General features: G+C 48.1%; 1 protein-coding gene across 1 annotated transcript in view; it reads left to right on the forward strand.

Moving 5' to 3' along the window:
• The window catches only part of LOC115136865 (sortilin-related receptor-like), a 91,994-nt gene that overhangs the window by 66,240 nt on the left and 5,666 nt on the right, over positions 1–20,088 (forward strand). Inside the window, 25 exon segments of the mRNA XM_065024529.1 lie at positions 6,323–6,414; positions 6,637–6,883; positions 9,890–10,028; positions 10,236–10,409; positions 11,222–11,335; positions 11,682–11,804; positions 12,031–12,150; positions 12,247–12,372; positions 12,589–12,699; positions 13,007–13,138; positions 13,469–13,600; positions 13,709–13,843; positions 13,949–14,101; positions 14,688–14,795; positions 14,798–14,875; positions 15,216–15,344; positions 15,707–15,833; positions 16,361–16,530; positions 17,342–17,454; positions 17,726–17,827; positions 17,955–18,021; positions 18,665–18,747; positions 18,851–18,941; positions 19,108–19,298; positions 19,754–19,873. Of these exon segments, the coding sequence (XP_064880601.1) occupies positions 6,323–6,414; positions 6,637–6,883; positions 9,890–10,028; positions 10,236–10,409; positions 11,222–11,335; positions 11,682–11,804; positions 12,031–12,150; positions 12,247–12,372; positions 12,589–12,699; positions 13,007–13,138; positions 13,469–13,600; positions 13,709–13,843; positions 13,949–14,101; positions 14,688–14,795; positions 14,798–14,875; positions 15,216–15,344; positions 15,707–15,833; positions 16,361–16,530; positions 17,342–17,454; positions 17,726–17,827; positions 17,955–18,021; positions 18,665–18,747; positions 18,851–18,941; positions 19,108–19,298; positions 19,754–19,873 (3,177 nt within the window).

Genomic DNA, 20,088 nt, shown 5'->3' on the forward strand with positions numbered 1-20,088 from the left:
TGGGGTTTCAGGTGTCTCCGGAAGGTGGTGATTGACTCTGCTGTCCTGGCGTCGTGAGGGAGTTTGTTCCACCATTGGGGGGCCAGAGCAGCGAACAGTTTTGACTGGGCTGAGCGGGAACTGTACTTCCTCAGTGGTAGGGAGGCGAGCAGGCCAGAGGTGGATGAACGCAGTGCCCTTGTTTGGGTGTAGGGCCTGATCAGAGCCTGGAGGTACTGAGGTGCCGTTCCCCTCACAGCTCTGTAGGCAAGCACCATGGTCTTGTAGCGGATGCGAGCTTCAACTGGAAGCCAGTGGAGAGAGCGGAGGAGCGGGGTGACGTGAGAGAACTTGGGAAGGTTGAACACCAGACGGGCTGCGCCGTTCTGGATGAGTTGTAGGGGTTTAATGGCACAGGCAGGGAGCCCAGCCAACAGCGAGTTGCAGTAATCCAGACGGGAGATGACAAGTGCCTGGATTAGGACCTGCGCCGCTTCCTGTGTGAGGCAGGGTCGTACTCTGCGGATGTTGTAGAGCATGAACCTACAGGAACGGGCCACCGCCTTGATGTTAGTTGAGAACGACAGGGTGTTGTCCAGGATCACGCCAAGGTTCTTAGCGCTCTGGGAGGAGGACACAATGAAGTTGTCAACCGTGATGGCGAGATCATGGAACGGGCAGTCCTTCCCCGGGAGGAAGAGCAGCTCCGTCTTGCCGAGGTTCAGCTTGAGGTGGTGATCCGTCATCCACACTGATATGTCTGCCAGACATGCAGAGATGCGATTCGCCACCTGGTCATCAGAAGGGGGAAAGGAGAAGATTAATTGTGTGTCGTCTGCATAGCAATGATAGGAGAGACCATGTGAGGTTATGACAGAGCCAAGTGACTTGGTGTAAGCGAGAATAGGAGAGGGCCTAGAACAGAGCCCTGGGGACACCAGTGGTGAGAGCACGTGGTGTGGAGACGGATTCTCGCCACGCCACCTGGTAGGAGCGACCTGTCAGGTAGGACGCAATCAAGCGTGGGCCGCGCCGGAGATGCCCAACTCGGAGAGGGTGGAGAGGAGGATCTGATGGTTCACAGTATCGAAGGCAGCCGATAGGTCTAGAAGGATGAGAGCAGAGGAGAGAGAGTTAGCTTTAGCAGTGCGGAGCGCCTCCGTGATACAGAGAAGAGCAGTCTCAGTTGAATGACTAGTCTTGAAACCTGACTGATTTGGATCAAGAAGGTCATTCTGAGAGAGATAGCGGGAGAGCTGGCCAAGGACGGCACGTTCAAGAGTTTGAGAGAAAAGAAAGAAGGGATACTGGTCTGTAGTTGTTGACATCGGAGGGATCGAGTGTAGGTTTTTTCAGAAGGGGTGCAACTCTCGCTCTCTTGAAGACGGAAGGGACGTAGCCAGCGGTCAGGGATGAGTTGATGAGCGAGGTGAGGTAAGGGAGGTCTCCGGAAATGGTCTGGAGAAGAGAGGAGGGGATAGGGTCAAGCGGGCAGGTTGTTGGGCGGCCGGCCGTCACAAGACGCGAGATTTCATCTGGAGAGAGAGGGGAGAAAGAGGTCAGAGCACAGGGTAGGGCAGTGTGAGCAGAACCAGCGGTGTCGTTTGACTTAGCAAACGAGGATCGGATGTCGTCGACCTTCTTTTCAAAATGGTTGACGAAGTCATCTGCAGAGAGGGGGGAGGGGGAGGAGGATTCAGGAGGGAGGAGAAGGTTGCAAAGAGCTTCCTAGGGTTAGAGGCAGATGCTTGGAATTTAGAGTGGTAGAAAGTGGCTTTAGCAGCAGAGAGAGAAGAGGAAAATGTAGAGAGGAGGGAGTGAAAGGATGTCAGGTCCGCAGGGAGGCGAGTTTTCCTCCATTTCCGCTCGGCTGCCCGGAGCCCTGTTCTGTGAGCTCGCAATGAGTCGTCGAGCCACGGAGCGGGAGGGGAGGACCGAGCCGGCCTGGAGGATAGGGGACATAGAGAGTCAAAGGATGCAGAAAGGGAGGAGAGGAGGGTTGAGGAGGCAGAATCAGGAGATAGGTTGGAGAAGGTTTGAGCAGAGGGAAGAGATGATAGGATGGAAGAGGAGAGAGTAGCGGGGAGAGAGAGCGAAGGTTGGGACGGCGCGATACCATCCGAGTAGGGGCAGTGTGGGAAGTGTTGGATGAGAGCGAGAGGGAAAAGGATACAAGGTAGTGGTCGGAGACTTGGAGGGGAGTTGCAATGAGGTTAGTGGAAGAACAGCATCTAGTAAAGATGAGGTCGAGCGTATTTCCTGCCTTGTGAGTAGGGGGAAGGTGAGAGGGTGAGGTCAAAAGAGGAGAGGAGTGGAAAGAAGGAGGCAGAGAGGAATGAGTCAAAGGTAGACGTGGGGAGGTTAAAGTCGCCCAGAACTGTGAGAGGTGAGCCGTCCTCAGGAAAGGAGCTTATCAAGGCATCAAGCTCATTGATGAACTCTCCGAGGAACCTGGAGGGCGATAAATGATAAGGATGTTAAGCTTGAAAGGGCTGGTAACTGTGACAGCATGAAATTCAAAGGAGGCGATAGACAGATGGGTAAGGGGAGAAAGAGAGAATGACCACTTGGGAGAGATGAGGATCCCGGTGCCACCACCCCGCTGACCAGAAGCTCTCGGGTGTGCGAGAACACGTGGGCAGACGAAGAGAGAGCAGTAGGAGTAGCAGTGTTGTCTGTGGTGATCCATGTTTCCGTCAGTGCCAAGAAGTCGAGGGACTGGAGGGAGGCATAGGCTGAGATGAACTCTGCCTTGTTGGCCGCAGATCGGCAGTTCCAGAGGCTACCGGAGACCTGGAACTCCACGTGGGTCGTGCGCGCTGGGACCACCAGATTAGGGTGGCCGCGGCCACGCGGTGTGGAGCGTTTGTATGGTCTGTGCAGAGAGGAGAGAACAGGGATAGACAGACACATAGTTGACAGGCTACACAAGAGGCTACGCTAATGCAAAGGAGATTGGAATGACAAGTGGACTACACGTCTCGAGTGTTCAGAAAGTTAAGCTTACGTAGCAAGAATCTTATTGACTAAAATGATTAAAATGATACAGTACTGCTGAAGTAGGCTAGCTGGCAGAGGCTGCGTTGTTGACTATGTAGGCTAGCTGGCAGTGTCTGCGTTGTTGACACTACACTAATCAAGTCGTTCCGTTGAGTGTAATAGTTTCTACTGTGCTACTGTGCTGCTATTCGGGGCTAGCTGGCTAGCTAGCAGTGTTGATTACGTTATGTTGCGTTAAAAGAACGACAATAGCTGGCTAGCTAACCTAGGAAATCGCTCAGGACTACACAATTATCTTTGATACAAAGACGGCTATGTAGCTAGCTATGTAGCTAGCTACGATCAAACAAATCAAGCCGTTGTACTGTAATGAAATGAAATGAAAAATGTGATACTACCTGTGGAGCGAAGCGAAATGCGACCGGATTGTTGAGTGCGGAAGTTCTGTTCGGTAGACGTTGGCTAGCTGTTGGCTAGCTAGCAGTGTCTCCTACGTTAAGGACGACAAATAGCTGGCTAGCTAACCTCGGTAAATTAAGATAATCACTCTAAAACTACACACTCTAAACTACACAATTATCTTGGATACGAAGACAGCAAAGACAACTATGTAGCTAGCTAACACTACACTAATCAAGTCGTTCAGTTGAGTGTAATAGTTGTGCTGCTAATCGGTAGACGGTGGACTAGCTAACGGTGGACGTTAGCTAGCTGGCTAGCTGCAGGGCAGTGTAGACTGCGTTAGGACGACGAAATACGATAATTACGCAATTATCTATGATACAAAGACGGCTATGTAGCTAGCTAAGAAGAAATTGCTAAGATTAGACAAATCAAACCGTTGTACTATAATGAAATGTAATGAAATGTAATACTACCTGCGGACCGAGTGCAGATGCGACCGCTCGCTCCAACCCGGAAGTAGCATGGTTGGGATGGTGTTCTTGGGGTTGTACTCATCCTTCTTCCTCCAAAAATGGCGAGTGGAGTTCAGACCAAAAAGCTCTATTTTTGTCTCATCAGACCATATGACCTTCTCCCATTCCTCCTCTGGATCATCCAGATGGTCATTGGCAAACTTCAGACGGGCCTGGACATGGGCTGGCTTGAGCAGGGGGACCTTGCGTGCGCTGCAGGATTTGAATCCATGACGGCGTTGTGTGTTACTAATGGGTTTCTTTGAGACTGTGGTCCCAGCTCTCTTCAGGTCATTGACCAGGTCCTGCCGTGTAGTTCTGGGCTGTTCCCTCACCAACCTCATGATCATTAATGCCCCACGAGGTGAGATCTTGCATGGAGCCCCAGACCGAGGGTGATTGACCGTCATCTTGAACTTCTTCCATTTTCGAATAAATGCATCAACAGTTGTTGCCTTCTCACCAAGCTGCTTGCCTATTGTCCTGTAGCCCATCCCAGCCTTGTACAGGTCTACAATTTATCCCTGATGTCCTTACACAGCACTCTGGTCTTGGCCATTGTGGAGAGGTTGGAGTCTGTTTGATTGAGTGTGTGGACAGGTGTCTTTTATACAGGTAACGAGTTCAAACAGGTGCAGTTAATACAGGTAATGAGTGGAGAACAAGAGGGCTTCTTAAAGAAAAACAAACAGGTCTGTGAGAGACGGAATTCTTACTGGTTGGTAGGTAATCAAATACTTATGTCATGCAATAAAAAGCTAATTAATTACTTAAAAATCATACAATGTGATTTTTGTTTTAGATTCCGTCTCTCAAAGTTGAAGTGTACCTATGATAAATATTACAGACCTCTACATGCTTTGTAGGTAGGAAAACCTTCAAAATTGGCAGTGTATCAAATACTTGTTCTCCCCATTGTATTTCAGTTCATGAAAAATGGGACCAACACTTCACATGTTGCGTTTATATTTTTGTTCAATGCATTTGGAAAGTATTCCGACCCCTTCCCATTTCCACACTTGCTTACATTACAGACTTATTCTAAAATTGATGTAAAAAAAAAAAATCTATCTACACACAATACCCCATAATAACAAGCTAAAATAGGTTTTGTGACATTTTTGCAAATGTATTAAAAACAGATAATTTTTTCATAAGTATTTAAACCCTTTTGCTATGAGACTCAAAATTGAGCTCAGGTGCTTCCTGTTCCCATTGATCATCCTTGAGATGTTTCTATAACTTGATTGGAGTCCACCTGTGGTACATTCAATTGATTGGACATGATTTGGAAAGACACACACCTGTCTATATAAGGTCCCACAGTTTACAATGCATGTCAGAACAAAAACCAAGCCATGAGGTCGAAGGAATTATCCGTAGAGTTACGCGACAGGATTGTGTCGAGGCACAGCATTTCTGCAGCATTGAAGGTCCCCAAGAACACAGTGGCCTCCATCATTCTTAAATGGAAGAAGTTTGGAACCAGCCAAGAGTCTTCCTAGAGCTGGCCACCCGGCCAAACTGAGCAATCGGGGAAGGGCCTTAGTCAGGAGGTAACCAAGAACCCGATGGTCACTCTGACAGAGCTCCAGAGTTCCTCTGTGGAGATGGGAGAACTTCTGCAGCGCTCCACCGATCAGGCCTATGGTGACGCATGGTGGTGGCAGCATCATGCTGTGGGTATGTTTTTTTAAGTGGCAGGGACTTGGAGACTGGTCAGGATAGAGGGAAAAATGAACCAGAACAAAGTACAGAGAAATCCTTGAAAACCTGCTCCAGAGTGCTCAGGACCTCAGGCGGGGGCGAAGGTTCACTTTCCAAAAGGACAACGACCCTAAGCACACAGCCAAAACAACGCAGGAGTGGCTTCGGGACAAGTCTGAATGTCCTTGAGTGGCCCAGCCAGAGCCCAGACTTGCAAATAAATTCATTAAAAATCCTACAATGTGATTTTCTGGATTTTTCTCATGTTGTCTGTCATAGTTGAAGTGTACCTATGATGAAAATTACAGGCCTCTCTCATCTTTTTAAGTGGGAGAACTTGCACAATTGGTGGCTGACTAAATCCTTTTTTGCCCCACTGTATGTAAATGTGATATTTAATTTTTTAATTTTTAATACAAAATTGAAAAACCTCATTTATTTGTCATTATGGGTTATTGTCTGTAGATTTGTTTTCTTTGATGAGGAACAAACACCATTTTTAATACATTTTTTAGAATAAGGCTGTAACCTAACAAAATGTGGGAAACGTCAGGGGCTCTGAATACTTTTGGAATGCACTGTATCCTTTTCTCTCCATCGTATTGAAGCCTTGTTTGATTTATATTTATATCCTCACCTGGTAGATCACATGCTACTGTATAGTATCAGGCAATACAGTGTGTGATGATGGAGACCCACTCTGTGTATGTGTTGTGTAGGTGTCTAACCCTGATGGGGACCTACGTCACACTCTGCTCAACTCCTCAGTGCTGGAGCATCCCAGAGCTCTGGTCCTCATGCCAGGAGAGAGGTAGCACAGTCTAATTACCTTGAATATCTGCCAAATGCATTTATGAAGCTTTTAAATCACAAAAAGGGGCTCCCAGATGACCGACTGTTAAATGGGCGATCTGTGATTGCTACAGCCATTTTAGACTTTAGCTGAACTGCGGATTGGCCCTTTAACATAAATAACATCAGTGTTAATATATGTCTGATATACTTGCCTAATCTGTGACTCGTCTCCTACCAGCCTGATGTTCTGGACGGACTGGGGCGACCGCGCGGCCGGCGTGTACCGCGGCTACATGGACGGCTCCAACGTGTCATGCATCGTGTCCGAGGGCGTCCGCTGGCCCAACGGCATCACGGCAGACGACCAATGGCTGTACTGGACCGAGGCCTACGGCGACCGCATCGAGCGGGCCGACTTCGCCGGCGGGCAGCGCAGCGTGGTCATGGAGGGCCTGCCTCACCCCTATGCCATTGCTGTTTTCAAGGTTATTTTAGAACGGTTGATGCACTTGTGGAGTATTAAGGCCCACTTTGTGATATTTACATCTGTTTTCGATCATTTAAATGAAAGATGTAAACCCATTGATTCTTGAAGAATATCACTTGTAAATGCCTACAAGCTTAGTTTGTTTGTCTAACGTCTTTAAAGGTAGACTCTGCAATATGACCTCTTCATGCACAGCCGGTCAACTTCCTGCTTGCAGATGTCGTCAACAGCAGAACTCAAAATGGCCTAGGACTGTCACTATTGGCTCTTGCAAATTTGTCTCCTCCCTTGCGGCATGTCAACATTGTTAAAGTATTTAATGTCGCGTGCACAAGTACAATGAAATGCCTTTCTTTCAAACTCAAAACCCAACAATGCAGTTATTAATTACAATGTAATACTAGAACAAACACATGGGAAATAATAATAAATATGAATAGCACATTAAGTAAGCATACCCTATACTTGGTCAGTTTCAATATCATATTTACAATGTGCAGGGGTACTGGAGTGATGGAGGTAGATATGTATAGGGGTAAGGTGACGGGTACTGGAGTGATGGAGGTAGATATGTATAGGGGTAAGGTTACAGGGGTACTGGAGTGATGGAGGTAGATATGTATAGGGGTAAGGTGACGGGTACTGGAGTGATGGAGGTAGATATGTATAGGGGTAAGGTTACAGGGGTACTGGAGTGATGGAGGTAGATATGTATAGGTGTAAGGTGACGGGTACTGGAGTGATGGAGGTAGATATGTATAGGGGTAAGGTTACAGGGGTATTTGAGTGATGGAGGTAGATATGTATAGGGGTAAGGTGACGGGTACTGGAGTGATGGAGGTAGATATGTATAGGGGTAAGGTGATAGGGGTATTTGAGTGATGGAGGTAGATATGTATAGGGGTAAGGTGACAGGGGTACTGGAGTGATGGAGGTAGATATGTATAGGGGTAAGGTTACAGGGGTACTGGAGTGATGGAGGTAGATATGTATAGGTGTAAGGTGACGGGTACTGGAGTGATGGAGGTAGATATGTATAGGGGTAAGGTTACAGGGGTATTTGAGTGATGGAGGTAGATATGTATAGGGGTAAGGTGACGGGTACTGGAGTGATGGAGGTAGATATGTATAGGGGTAAGGTGACGGGTACTGGAGTGATGGAGGTAGATATGTATAGGGGTAAGGTTACAGGGGTATTTGAGTGATGGAGGTAGATATGTATAGGGGTAAGGTGACGGGTACTGGAGTGATGGAGGTAGATATGTATAGGGGTAAGGTTACAGGGGTATTTGAGTGATGGAGGTAGATATGTATAGGGGTAAGGTTACAGGGGTACTGGAGTGATGGAGGTAGATATGTATAGGGGTAAGGTTACAGGGGTATTTGAGTGATGGAGGTAGATATGTATAGGGGTAAGGTGACGGGTACTGGAGTGATGGAGGTAGATATGTATAGGGGTAAGGTGATAGGGGTATTTGAGTGATGGAGGTAGATATGTATAGGGGTAAGGTGACAGGGGTACTGGAGTGATGGAGGTAGATATGTATAGGTGTAAGGTGACAGGGGTATTTGAGTGATGGAGGTAGATATGTATAGGGGTAAGGTGACGGGTACTGGAGTGATGGAGGTAGATATGTATAGGGGTAAGGTTATGAGTGATGGAGGTAGATATGTATAGGTGTAAGGTGAATTTGGTGATGGAGGGATATGTATTTGATAGGGGTATTTGAGTGATGGAGGTAGATATGTATAGGGGTAAGGTGACAGGGTATTTGAGTGATGGAGGTAGATATGTATAGGTGTAAGGTGACAGGGGTATTTGAGTGATGGAGGTAGATATGTATTGGGGTAGGTGACGGTACTGGAGTGATGGAGGTAGATATGTATAGGGGTAAGGTGATAGGGGTATTTGAGTGATGGAGGTAGATATGTATAGGGGTAAGGTGACGGGTACTGGAGTGATGGAGGTAGATATGTATAGGGGTAAGGTGATAGGGGTATTTGAGTGATGGAGGTAGATATGTATAGGTGTAAGGTGACAGGGGTATTTGAGTGATGGAGGTAGATATGTATAGGGGTAAGGTTACAGGGGTATTTGAGTGATGGAGGTAGATATGTATAGGTGTAAGGTGACGGGTATTTGAGTGATGGAGGTAGATATGTATATGTGTAAGGTGACAGGGGTACTGGAGTGATGGAGGTAGATATGTATAGGGGTAAGGTAACAGGGGTATTTGAGTGATGGAGGTAGATATGTATAGGTGTAAGGTGACGGGTATTTGAGTGATGGAGGTAGATATGTATATGTGTAAGGTGACAGGGGTACTGGAGTGATGGAGGTAGATATGTATAGGTGTAAGGTGACAGGGGTACTGGAGTGATGGAGGTAGATATGTATAGGTGTAAGGTGACAGAGGTACTGGAGTGATGGAGGTAGATATGTATAGGGGTAAGGTGACAGGGGTACTGGAGTGATGGAGGTAGATATGTATAGGTGTAAGGTGACAGGGGTACTGGAGTGATGGAGGTAGATATGCATAGGGGTAAGGTGACAGGGGTACTGGAGTGATGGAGGTAGATATGTATAGGGGTAAGGTTACAGGGGTACTGGAGTGATGGAGGTAGATATGTATAGGGGTAAGGGGACTAGGCAACAGGATATAAGATAAACCGAGTGTGAGTGGGCGTGTGTGTAGAGTCAGTATAAATGTGTCTTTGGAGTTATCCAATAGAGGCAGTCTTGTCCAATAAGAATGTTACTGATGTCTGGACGCAAAAAGTCGGCCCTCTGTGTATGATGATGTCATATCGTAGAGATTCGACCTTTTTAAGGTTATTGAGTGTGCAACACTGGGGAGCACAGTCCCATTGTAGAAGTATATCTATGTTTGTTTTCATATAATCTCCCAGTTACTGGGCAAATCCTCATTGGCTTGTGTGTGCTTTTCATTTGGTGGTGTCCGGCTCCTGCATCCCGCTTTTCATTTACATTCACACTTTTCAGAATGACCTGTACTGGGATGACTGGTCAAGGAGGGGCATCTTCAAGGCTTCCAAGGCAGGTTCCAAGGACAATGAGCTGATAGTGGGTAGACTGACCGGGGTCATGGACCTCAAAATCTTCTACAAGGGCAAGACCAGAGGTGAGAGACAAGCAGTGAAACCATATCTAAGAATCAATGCCCATTCTAAGTAAGCCTTCCACTTTGACGGTCACCGTTAAAGAGTTATTATGGGTAGTCAGAATGTTACTCTGGAAGCGACAATAGTGGAAGCTTTTTTTGGACACCCCCACTACGTCAGCAGAGCTCATGACAAACCTTTGTGTGTGTGTGTCCACTCTTCTCCAGGCCATAATGCCTGTGCAGACCAACCCTGCAGCCTACTGTGTCTGCCCCAGCCCGGGCACCGCCACACCTGTGTATGCCCCGACGGCACGCCCACCACCACCCGACCCGACGGACAGCTCCAGTGCCAGTGTCCCACCGGCTACCAGCTCCACAACAGCACCTGCGTCAAGACAGGTGAGACCTGGCACACTCACATACGTGCACACACTCTCTCTGACAGACACACGTGCACACAAACACACACACACACACACACACACACCCAATGGTCTCGCCGGGTACAAAATACTACTGATCAAATCAAATGTTATTTGTCACATGCACCGAAAACAACAGGCGTAGGTAGACCTTACAGTGAAATGCTTACTTACAAGCACTTAACCAACAATTCAGAGTTTGAAAAAGTATGACGAAGGTGTTAAATAAACTAAAGGAAAATAGTAACACAATAAAATAGCAATAATGAGGCTATATACAGGGGGTACCGGTACCGAGTCAATGTGCAGGGGTACGGGGTAGTCGAGGTAATTGAGGTAATATGTACATGTAAAGTGACTATGCATAGATGATAAACAGATGCATGATCATGTGTTGAGGTTCTCAACGTCGTCCTTCAGACGACCCTATCACACTACAACAGATCCACAATGGTGCAGGCTTTTGTTCCATCCTAGCACTAACACCCGTGTCACCTAGTTCAACTAATCACCAAGCGATGAGTTGAATCAGGCGTGTTCGTACTAGGCTGAAACAAAACCCTGCACAGCCTGCGTTGGGCCCGTCGCCAGGAATCGGTATTGAAGATCCCTGCCTCGGTGAATGTAGAGAACCACTGTCCTCCTCTCCCTCTCTCCCTGACTGTCCGTCTGACTCTGTTTGTTGTTCTCCTAGGACCACTAGAGGAGATCCTTTAGGATTCAGATACACTTCTTGATGATGTGTGTTTTATTTGTAACCCAAAATGGAATGAAATTCAACTCCCCCAGAACACACGTGCCTGCCCATCCACTACCGCTGCTCCAACGGCAAGTGTATCAGCAGCATCTGGAAGTGCGACAGCGACAACGACTGTGGCGACATGAGCGACGAGCAGGAGTGCCGTGAGTGGAGGCGAAATTACACCCTATTCCCTATATAGTGCACTACTTTTGGGCAGGCCATTTCAGACGCACAGCTAGACAATGGACAACTCACTCACTCACAGATTATTCTGTTTTATTATTATAATATAAAATGGTTGGGTGTGGAATCCTGGTTGGGGAGGTAAATAGTGACTAAAATGGATCCAACAGATAATGTTCAATAGAGCCAGACTTGAGTTTGTTACTGTCACAATACACTCTGCTTTGGGTCTCTGCTGCTGTTCTTTCTCTCTGTCCTTCTGGGCTCAGTGTCAACACCCTGCCATTCTGTCTGTCCCTCTGCCCCCTGTTCCTCCCCCTCCAGCCACCACCTCCTGTGACCCGTCCATCCAGTTCCGCTGTGTGGTGTCCGGCTCCTGCATCCCGCTGGCCTTCAAGTGTGACCACGAGGACGACTGTGGGGACAACAGTGACGAGGAACACTGTGGTACGAGGAAGAGTGTGTGTGTGTGTGCGTGCACGCATGCGTGTGTCTATGTGCGTGTGTGCATGTTTTGTATCCGTCCATTCAGTCGCGTGTGTGCACACACTTCCAAGCATGTTTTTTTCCTGACAAAGTGTGCTCTATCCTGTATGACTTTTGAGATTGTATATAGCCTATGTGATGCTGCCTCTGATTACTGACTGTGTGTGTGTGTATGTGTGTATCCCAGAGAGTCACCAGTGTGGACCAGGGGAGTTCACGTGTGCGCGGGGAGTGTGTATACGCGAGGCCTGGCGATGTGACGGAGACAACGACTGCAGGGACTGGTCGGATGAAGCCAACTGTACAGGTGAGATCAGGGCCATGTTCAAAAGGAGAACGTTGCACAACCTCCGTCTCTCTCTTAGTCTCTCCATCTCTCTCCCTCCCTCCCTCCCGGTCTCAGTGGGTCACCACACCTGTGAGGCCAGTAGGTTCCAGTGTCTCACGGGCCACTGTATCCCTAAGCGCTGGGTGTGTGACGGTGATGACGACTGTCAGGACAGCTCTGACGAGGAGCAAGCGCATTGCGGTGAGGACACACACACCCAACACGCGCGCGCATAGACACAGCTCTCTCTGCTTGACGCCAACACCCATGATGCTATGTCATTGTTACGACAGCGCTATGACAGTGTTCGGTCGACCTTTATGGACGGTTCAAGCAAAGTGTTACCCAGATTTCCGTTGTTGCACGGTCTTCGATAGAATGGCTTGGCACTAACAGATGCTGTGTTGTTGTTGACAGTGGGGGATCGCTGTAATGGCTTCCTGTGTTCCAACGGCACCTGTCTGCCTGCCAGCGCACACTGCAACGGAGTACAGGACTGCCCAGGGGGCGCCGACGAGCAACACTGTGGTGAGTGACCAACGGAAAGTCTTAACTCCGAAACTAGACTGCAAACTATAGACATCGTATCTCCGGGGGAATAGGATCTCTTTCTATGCTGCAAACATTTTGTATGTTGTTTTTCGCCCCCAGATGTACTTTGGTCTTTCGAAAAACGGAAACGTTTTGAGGGCTTTTGTCATGGACTGGTTTTTGTCATCAATACATTCACCCGAGGTTGGTTGAGAATATCTCAGCCGTATATCCCATTGTAATATAGTAGTGTGTGTGTGTGTGTGTGTGTATGTATGTGTGTGTGTGTGTGTCCTCCTTGCAGATCCCCTGTGTACGCGCTACATGGATTTTGTGTGTCAGAACCGAGCCCAGTGCCTGTTCCAGTCTCTGGTGTGTGACGGCACCAAACACTGCGAGGACGGATCCGATGAGGACGTGGCCTACGCCGGCTGCTGTGAGTCCTTCTCCACTAACCCCACCACTACTATCGCAGAAAACACTACAGCTGCAACAGTCACTAAATACATTTACTGTTACAAAGCCCAGGGTTTTTCTTCCTGTGCATGTGACCGGACCTGGGTCGTGTTCATATGAAATCCGTTTCAAAACACTGTGCAACGGAAAAGGAACACGCATTCCTTATCTGCTTTCACTCCCTGTTTTCTCCATGACCAAGGAACATGTTTGGTCGGCTCAGGAAAAACAAAATGAATGCATCGATACTAGAAAGGCATCGAAGTAAGTTGTTGTCGTTTGTTGTACTGATTGCCACCTGTCTCTCTAGCCACTCACCCTGAGTTTGAGAAGACGTGTGACGCCTACAACTTCCAGTGTGCCAACGGAGTGTGTGTGAGCCTGGGGTGGAAGTGTGACGGTATGAACGACTGCGGGGACTACTCTGATGAGGCCAACTGTGGTGAGTACACACAATGTGTGTGTGCACGTGTCAGCCATGTACACTGCAGCACTTTATAAATGAATGTATCTAGAAATGAGATTATTCCTGAGTGTGTGTATGTTTCAGGCTCCCCCACTGAGGGGCCAGGCTGCACACGGGACTTCCAGTATGAGTGTCGTAACGGGCGCTGTGTGCCCTCCTGGTGGAAGTGTGACGGAGAGAATGACTGCGGAGACTGGTCTGATGAGGCTCAGTGCACTGGTACTCACTCACTCACTCACTCTGTTATTCCTGCCAGATCTCTATGACCAAACCATTTGAAGTGTTATGTGTATTTGAACCTCTTCCTCTCTCTTGTTTTCTTAGGAGGAGTCACGCCCCACACCCCTGCCCCAGGCCCATCGTCCTGCGCCCCTAACCGCTTCCACTGTGGCTCGGGAGCCTGTATAGTCAACTCCTGGGTGTGTGACGGCTACGCTGACTGTCCCGATGGCAGTGATGAACTGGGCTGTCCCACAGGTGAACCACCGTCTCCATCTACACCAAAGGGCTTGCCACCTTGGCTACACAGCTCAGGACTAGTTATACAGCTGTATGTAGCTAGGTAGGGCCAGGGTGGTTATTACTGACCATGTGACTTGACTAGAAAACAATTTGGAGCTATTTGTCTCCTTTCATTCATCTGCAGTGATTGGAAAATACTTGACAGGTGAAAAGAATATGGTGGAAATTCGTCATTAGACTAGTAAGACAGAGGGGCGCTGATTGGCTCGCTCGGATGCTTTTTCCGGTGAGAGAGTTTCAGACACTGAAGGAACGTTGACGGGTGCACGGTGTTCGGATGCTGGAATTAGTTTGGACGAACGTGAAGGAATTCTTTTGATAATCCGATGAAAATATCTTGACTGGTTGTGTTCGTGCGACATAACAATGTAATACATTTTTGCAGTTAAATTACATGTCTTTACTTTAAAATCTATTAAAAAAAATAGACGTAGGAAGTCCCATGAAAAAAAAAAAAAGCGTGCCCCCTTATCCAAAAAATCAGATGCCCGTCAACTGATTTGTTCTGGCACTGGCCCTGTGGTTATGTTTTGTTTCCTAGGCACAGCCAACGGCACAGCCAACGGCACGGCGACACAGGCCCCGTGGCCCACCCACGCCCCTCCCCTGCCCCCTGGCCGCTGCAGTAAGAGCCAGTTCCTCTGCCGGAAGCCCCCACCTGCATCCCCGACTGGCAGCGCTGCGACGGCCACCAGCACTGCCTGGACGGTTCGGACGAAGCCCACTGTCGTAAGTGTTACACACAGTGTGTGGATGACCTATGCTCCTCATGGGGCCTATGTCAGTCAGTCAATACACAGACGTGAGTGGGGACTTTCCAACTGGCCAAAAGGGTGAAACACGTAGCCATCCCAGTAACGGTGTTTATTCATAAAATGCACAAAATGTTGTAAGAAACAAAGATCCACAGCAAGACTAAGACACTTGAACGTTGACGTTTCACTCGGCGTGCAAAGGAAACCTTCGAAAAGGAGATGTGGTTCTCACACTTGTTTCTCTTCCCCTTTTCTCTCTTTCCCTTCCTACTCGTCTTCCCAACTCACCCCCCCACACTCTCTCTCTCTGATAGCTACACGAGGGCCTCTGACATGTGTTAACGGCACGCACTGCGCTGACGGGGAAGCCTGTCTGCTGGACGGTGAGAAGTGTGACGGCTTTATGGACTGCTCCGACCACAGTGACGAGGACAACTGCACCTGTGAGTCTTCAGTAGCCAGGCTTCTTCCGCACTTAAAGGGAGACTCGGGAATATGACATCATCCTGCTTTACAGACGTCAACAAAAACAGACTTCAAATCTGCCCAAGGAAGACTGCTTCTATTGGCTCTTGAAACAGAGCTAGTATAGTGGCAGTCCTGGCCAATTATAATGTTATTGTTTTTTATTTCTGTAAGCAGGAAGTGGCTCTGCTGTGTATTACGATGTCATATACTTTTAATGAAAATCATGTCACGCCCCCAATTCAATTTACATAAGCAAAGTCTTCAGTCATCTTTTCACTTGTATCTCTCCTCTCTAACGTTTGTACTGGGGGTGGGTTTCTGACCTGTCTTTCTGTAGCCGACTCTCTGGTCTACAAGATCCAGAACCTGCGGTGGACGGCAGACTTCTCTGGCGCCATCACCCTCACCTGGTCCAGACCTAAGAACCTGCCCCTGGCTTCCTGCTACTTCCTCATCTACTACAGGTCAGCCAGTCAGTCTGTGTGTTTTGTGTGTGTGTCCAGGGCCAGCTCTAGCCTTTGGGGGCCCTAAGTAAGATTTGGTTGCCCCCCCCAACATTGCGGCAAAACATTTTAGTGGCCCCCCCCTCTTGACGGCAGAGAAGAATTTAAGTTTTAAAGTTAATTTCCTGCAGTGCCATGGGGCATAGAGAAAATGTTGCAGTTTTAAATCAAGTTTTCTGTAATTGTATTGCAATTCTACTAAGTTTTCCATGAGGCGGAGATGCAGTTTTAAAGCTAATTCCCTGCTATATTACACATTTCACCATGACTCTGACATTAATATGATATCTGCGTCAGAATGACTAACAAAATCAATGGGGGCCCCCTGGAGGTCAGGGCCCTGGGCACGTGCCCTGTCAATATTCGGCCATGATTACTACAAGTTTGGCCCGTGGCCCCTAAGCGACCGCTTATGTCGCTTATGCACCTATGTGTCTAATTGTGTGTCTGACTGTGTGTGTGTGTGTTTATCTGTCTCTGTGTGCTAGGCTGGTGGGCACCCAACAGTGGACCTCCATGGACACACACAGCAACAAGAGCAGCTACACCCTGTCGGTGCTGAAGCCAGACACCACGTACCAGGTGAAGGTTCTGACCCAGTGTCTCAGCAAGCAGCACAAGACCAACGATGTGTTGACCCTGCGAACGCCCGAGGGATGTGAGTACTGGCCCGTGTACACCACACGACTTTCCAAATCCTAACACCACTGAGCCTCTCACGTCAAACAGCCGTTTGTCCTGTAGTTTCTTGTCTTGCTGACACAGACGGAGGATCACACACTACGAGATTCTTCTCTTGGTCGCGATGATTCTCGGTACCACGCTGTCTCGCGAAAACAAGGATGTGGTTAGATTGTTACTGTAGCTAGAACAAGCTGTGGCGCAAAGCAGCCTCAAGTACCATTTTCAGTCAGACATTCGTGCTCGCCACACAGAGTTGAAATACCGACTCGATACATTTTGAATTGAACAACGTTGCTTGTGGCAAGCTCTCATTGGCTATCGCTGATCACCGTTCATTAAATGGAGGAGGGGGGGAGAGATGAGAGGGGGGTGGGTGTTGGGGAGAGAGCGAGGGAAAGGTAAGAGGGAGCAAGACACACAATCGTTTCACTGTGTCTGTTCACAGCAGAGGATTTGTCGAAGGCGTGATTTCACACATTGGCCATGTGTTTTAGTTGGTTGTTTTTCACACCCGAGTTGAATGCACTGCCTGTTAGTTGCTCGGCTAACTGACGGGCAAAAGGAGTAACAAAAGGAATAGGAATGTAGATTTAGGATAATTATCCAGTACCCAGATTAAGCCTACCCCTGGACTGAAAGGCATGGAGGATCTCTATCGAGAGGGTCTTGGAAATACCCATTATCACTTTTATATCACTTTTGAAGTTTGTGGCCTGCCTGCAATAGTGTTTTAAGCTATGAATTGAATATTATGGTGGATTGACAGTTCGTAATGGTTGTTGCAGTGCCCGACCCCCCCAGAAACCTGCAGCTGTCATGTGACAACGGAGAGGACGGCATGGTGGAGGCCTCGTGGAGCGCTCCGGACAAAGCCCACGGACTGATCCGGGAGTACATTGTGAGTTAGCCTGCCCAGACACTGTTGTTTCCTCTGGTAAACTTAATAACCGCCTCTCCATTCTTAGTGTCATGTCCTGAGCAGTAAGAAGAGATGGAAACATATGACCATCCAATGGCTTTGAACGGGTGCTGGATATCAAAGTTAATGTTCATCAGCAAAATATGAAAGACTCCACACACTGCAATGTGGGTTTATTATTAACATGAACAATGTTTCAAACCTGTTCTGTCTCTCTCTCTCTGTCTGTGTGTGTGTGTGTGTGTGACAGGTGGAGTACAGTGAAAAAGGTGTGGAGTGGTTCTCTCAGCGAAGCACCGGCAACGGTGTGGAGGTCAAGAACCTACAGCCCAGCACTCTGTACAAGTTTAGAGTAAGAGACCTGTCTTTCAGAGCAGCTTCATAGTGACATTTGACTTCATGACATGAAGGTAACGTGAGATCTTAGAATTGTTGAGTCGTGAGCCTGTCTGATGGGTTGTAAACCTGTGTGTTTTCAGGTGGCAGCAGTGACGGGTCGAGGTATGGGGAACTGGACTGAGGTTAAATCCATCATCCCCAAGAAAGGTATGACAGAATCTCTCATGATCATTGCCTGACAATTTATAATATGGCATGATGATAGTTTTGATACATTTGACAAATTCTCTAATCCAGGGTTTCTTAAACTATGGGTCAAGACCAAAAGTGGGCCCTGGGCATGTGAGAGGTGGGTCGCAAGTTATAAGAATGCTTCTATAATCACACGCTATTTCTTTTTCGTTTGGGTTGTAGAGATTTGGGTCACCGGAGGATGGTAGATTTCTTATTTTGGTCTGGAGCTGTGGCAGGAAGCTTAGTGGTTAGAGTGTTGGGCCAGTAACCGAAAGGTGACAAGCTGCTGACAAGATAAAAATCTGTTGTTCTGCCCCTGAGCAAGGCAGTTAACCCACTGTTCCCCGGGCGCCGAAGACGTGGATGTCATTGAAAGCAGCCCCCCCCGCACCTTTCTGAATCAGAGGGGTTGGGTTAAATGCGGATGACACATTTCATTTGAAAGCATTCAGTTGTACAACTGACTAGGTATCCCCCTTTCCCTAATCCTTCATTGCGCTTCCTCTACTGTTTGCATTGTGGAGATTTACAGTGTTCTATCGCCCTCTGCTGGCCGCCAGTATGTAGTTGTCTTATGTATTGGAGCTGATGCTTATTGTGTCTCTCTCTCTCTCAGCTCTACCACCCCCCTCAGTTATCACCGATAGCATCACAGAAGACTCGATGAGCCTATCTTTCAGCTTTAACTCCCAATATGAGGTCAGTTGGTGGCGTGTCTGGGTGTGTGTGTGTATGTGTGAGTTGGTGCTTATGTGTTCTAACTTGCCCTATAATTCTGCCGTTGTTCCGTGGGTGTGTGCAGGTGAGGCAGTATGTGGTGGTGCTGTCCTGGGTGTTTGATGCTCACGTGAAGGAGAGCAGGAACTACACTGTGCGAGGCAGCATACTGAAAGGTAGGCCCCTGTCTGCCTCTAGTGTCCACACATTTTCGGACAATTAAACAGCAAGTGTTTTTCAAACACATAACTTCGTCATATGCATCACATACACACACTTCTGTGTTTACAATATCCAACTCTGTCGGTCTGTCTGTCTCTGTATCTGCCTGTACACTTGCAGCTGCCAACCTGACCACGGGGACCATCTACGAGGTGGCTGTGTGGGCCCAGACCGGTGTAGGAGACAGCCCCACAGCCCTGTCCCGCCAGCAGACCAAAGGCACCCAGCCGGAGCCTCCCCTCCTCAAGGCCCGGGCCCTTAACCAGAGCTCTGTGGACTGCAGCTGGACTGTAACCGGATCCCCTGCACAGGTAACACCGGCACAGCATGACAGCTACTGTATTACAGACATGGGTCATGTTCATTAGGGCACACAACGGAAAACATCATTCAACTTTTTGGGACAGAAAATGTCAGGTAGTCCCTATCCGTTTTCTTCTATTTGGTGCCTAATGAGCATGACCCTGGGTTTAAGTAGTATCTGTAGTATACTTTCAAATGCTTCAGGCATTTGATTGAGCCTGTCTTGAGTGCCTGATGGGCGGGGTTTGCGCTCTTCCATTGGTTCCAGGCAAGATCAATTAAGAGAGTCCCCACAAGCAAAATATAAGAAGGAATTTCATAGAGTCATAATTGATGGGATGTTTAAAGCGATTGTCCAGATGCTCAAAGCTCTTTCCATTGCTACTGTGAGGCGCGCGGCTGGAGTAGGACAGCTCCCTGTGCAGCCAGTGATGTACTGTATGGTTGTTGTCTGTCTGTACAGGTGTATGGCATCTTCTTTGCCACCTCCTTCTTGGACCTGTACCGCAGCCCTCACAGTGTGAACACCAGCGATAGCAGCCGGACCGTCACTGTGGACAGTGATGAGCAGTACCTGTTCCTCGTGAGTTCACACCCTTATTCCTCTTCATCCTGGTTCCTCTCTCAGTGCCTCAGATACAGAATCAGATAACTTTATTGACATCTTACCCAAGATTCCGTTTTAAACTACTGAACTGTAAAATGATTGACTTCAGAAAATCTGCTCACAGTTAACCTATGTGTGCATTTTTGGTTTCTAAAGAACAATATCTGTGTGTGTGCGTGCGTGTGTTCACT

Source organism: Oncorhynchus nerka, linkage group LG11, assembly GCF_034236695.1.
Source record: "Oncorhynchus nerka isolate Pitt River linkage group LG11, Oner_Uvic_2.0, whole genome shotgun sequence".
In the NCBI taxonomy this organism is placed as follows: domain Eukaryota; kingdom Metazoa; phylum Chordata; class Actinopteri; order Salmoniformes; family Salmonidae; genus Oncorhynchus; species Oncorhynchus nerka.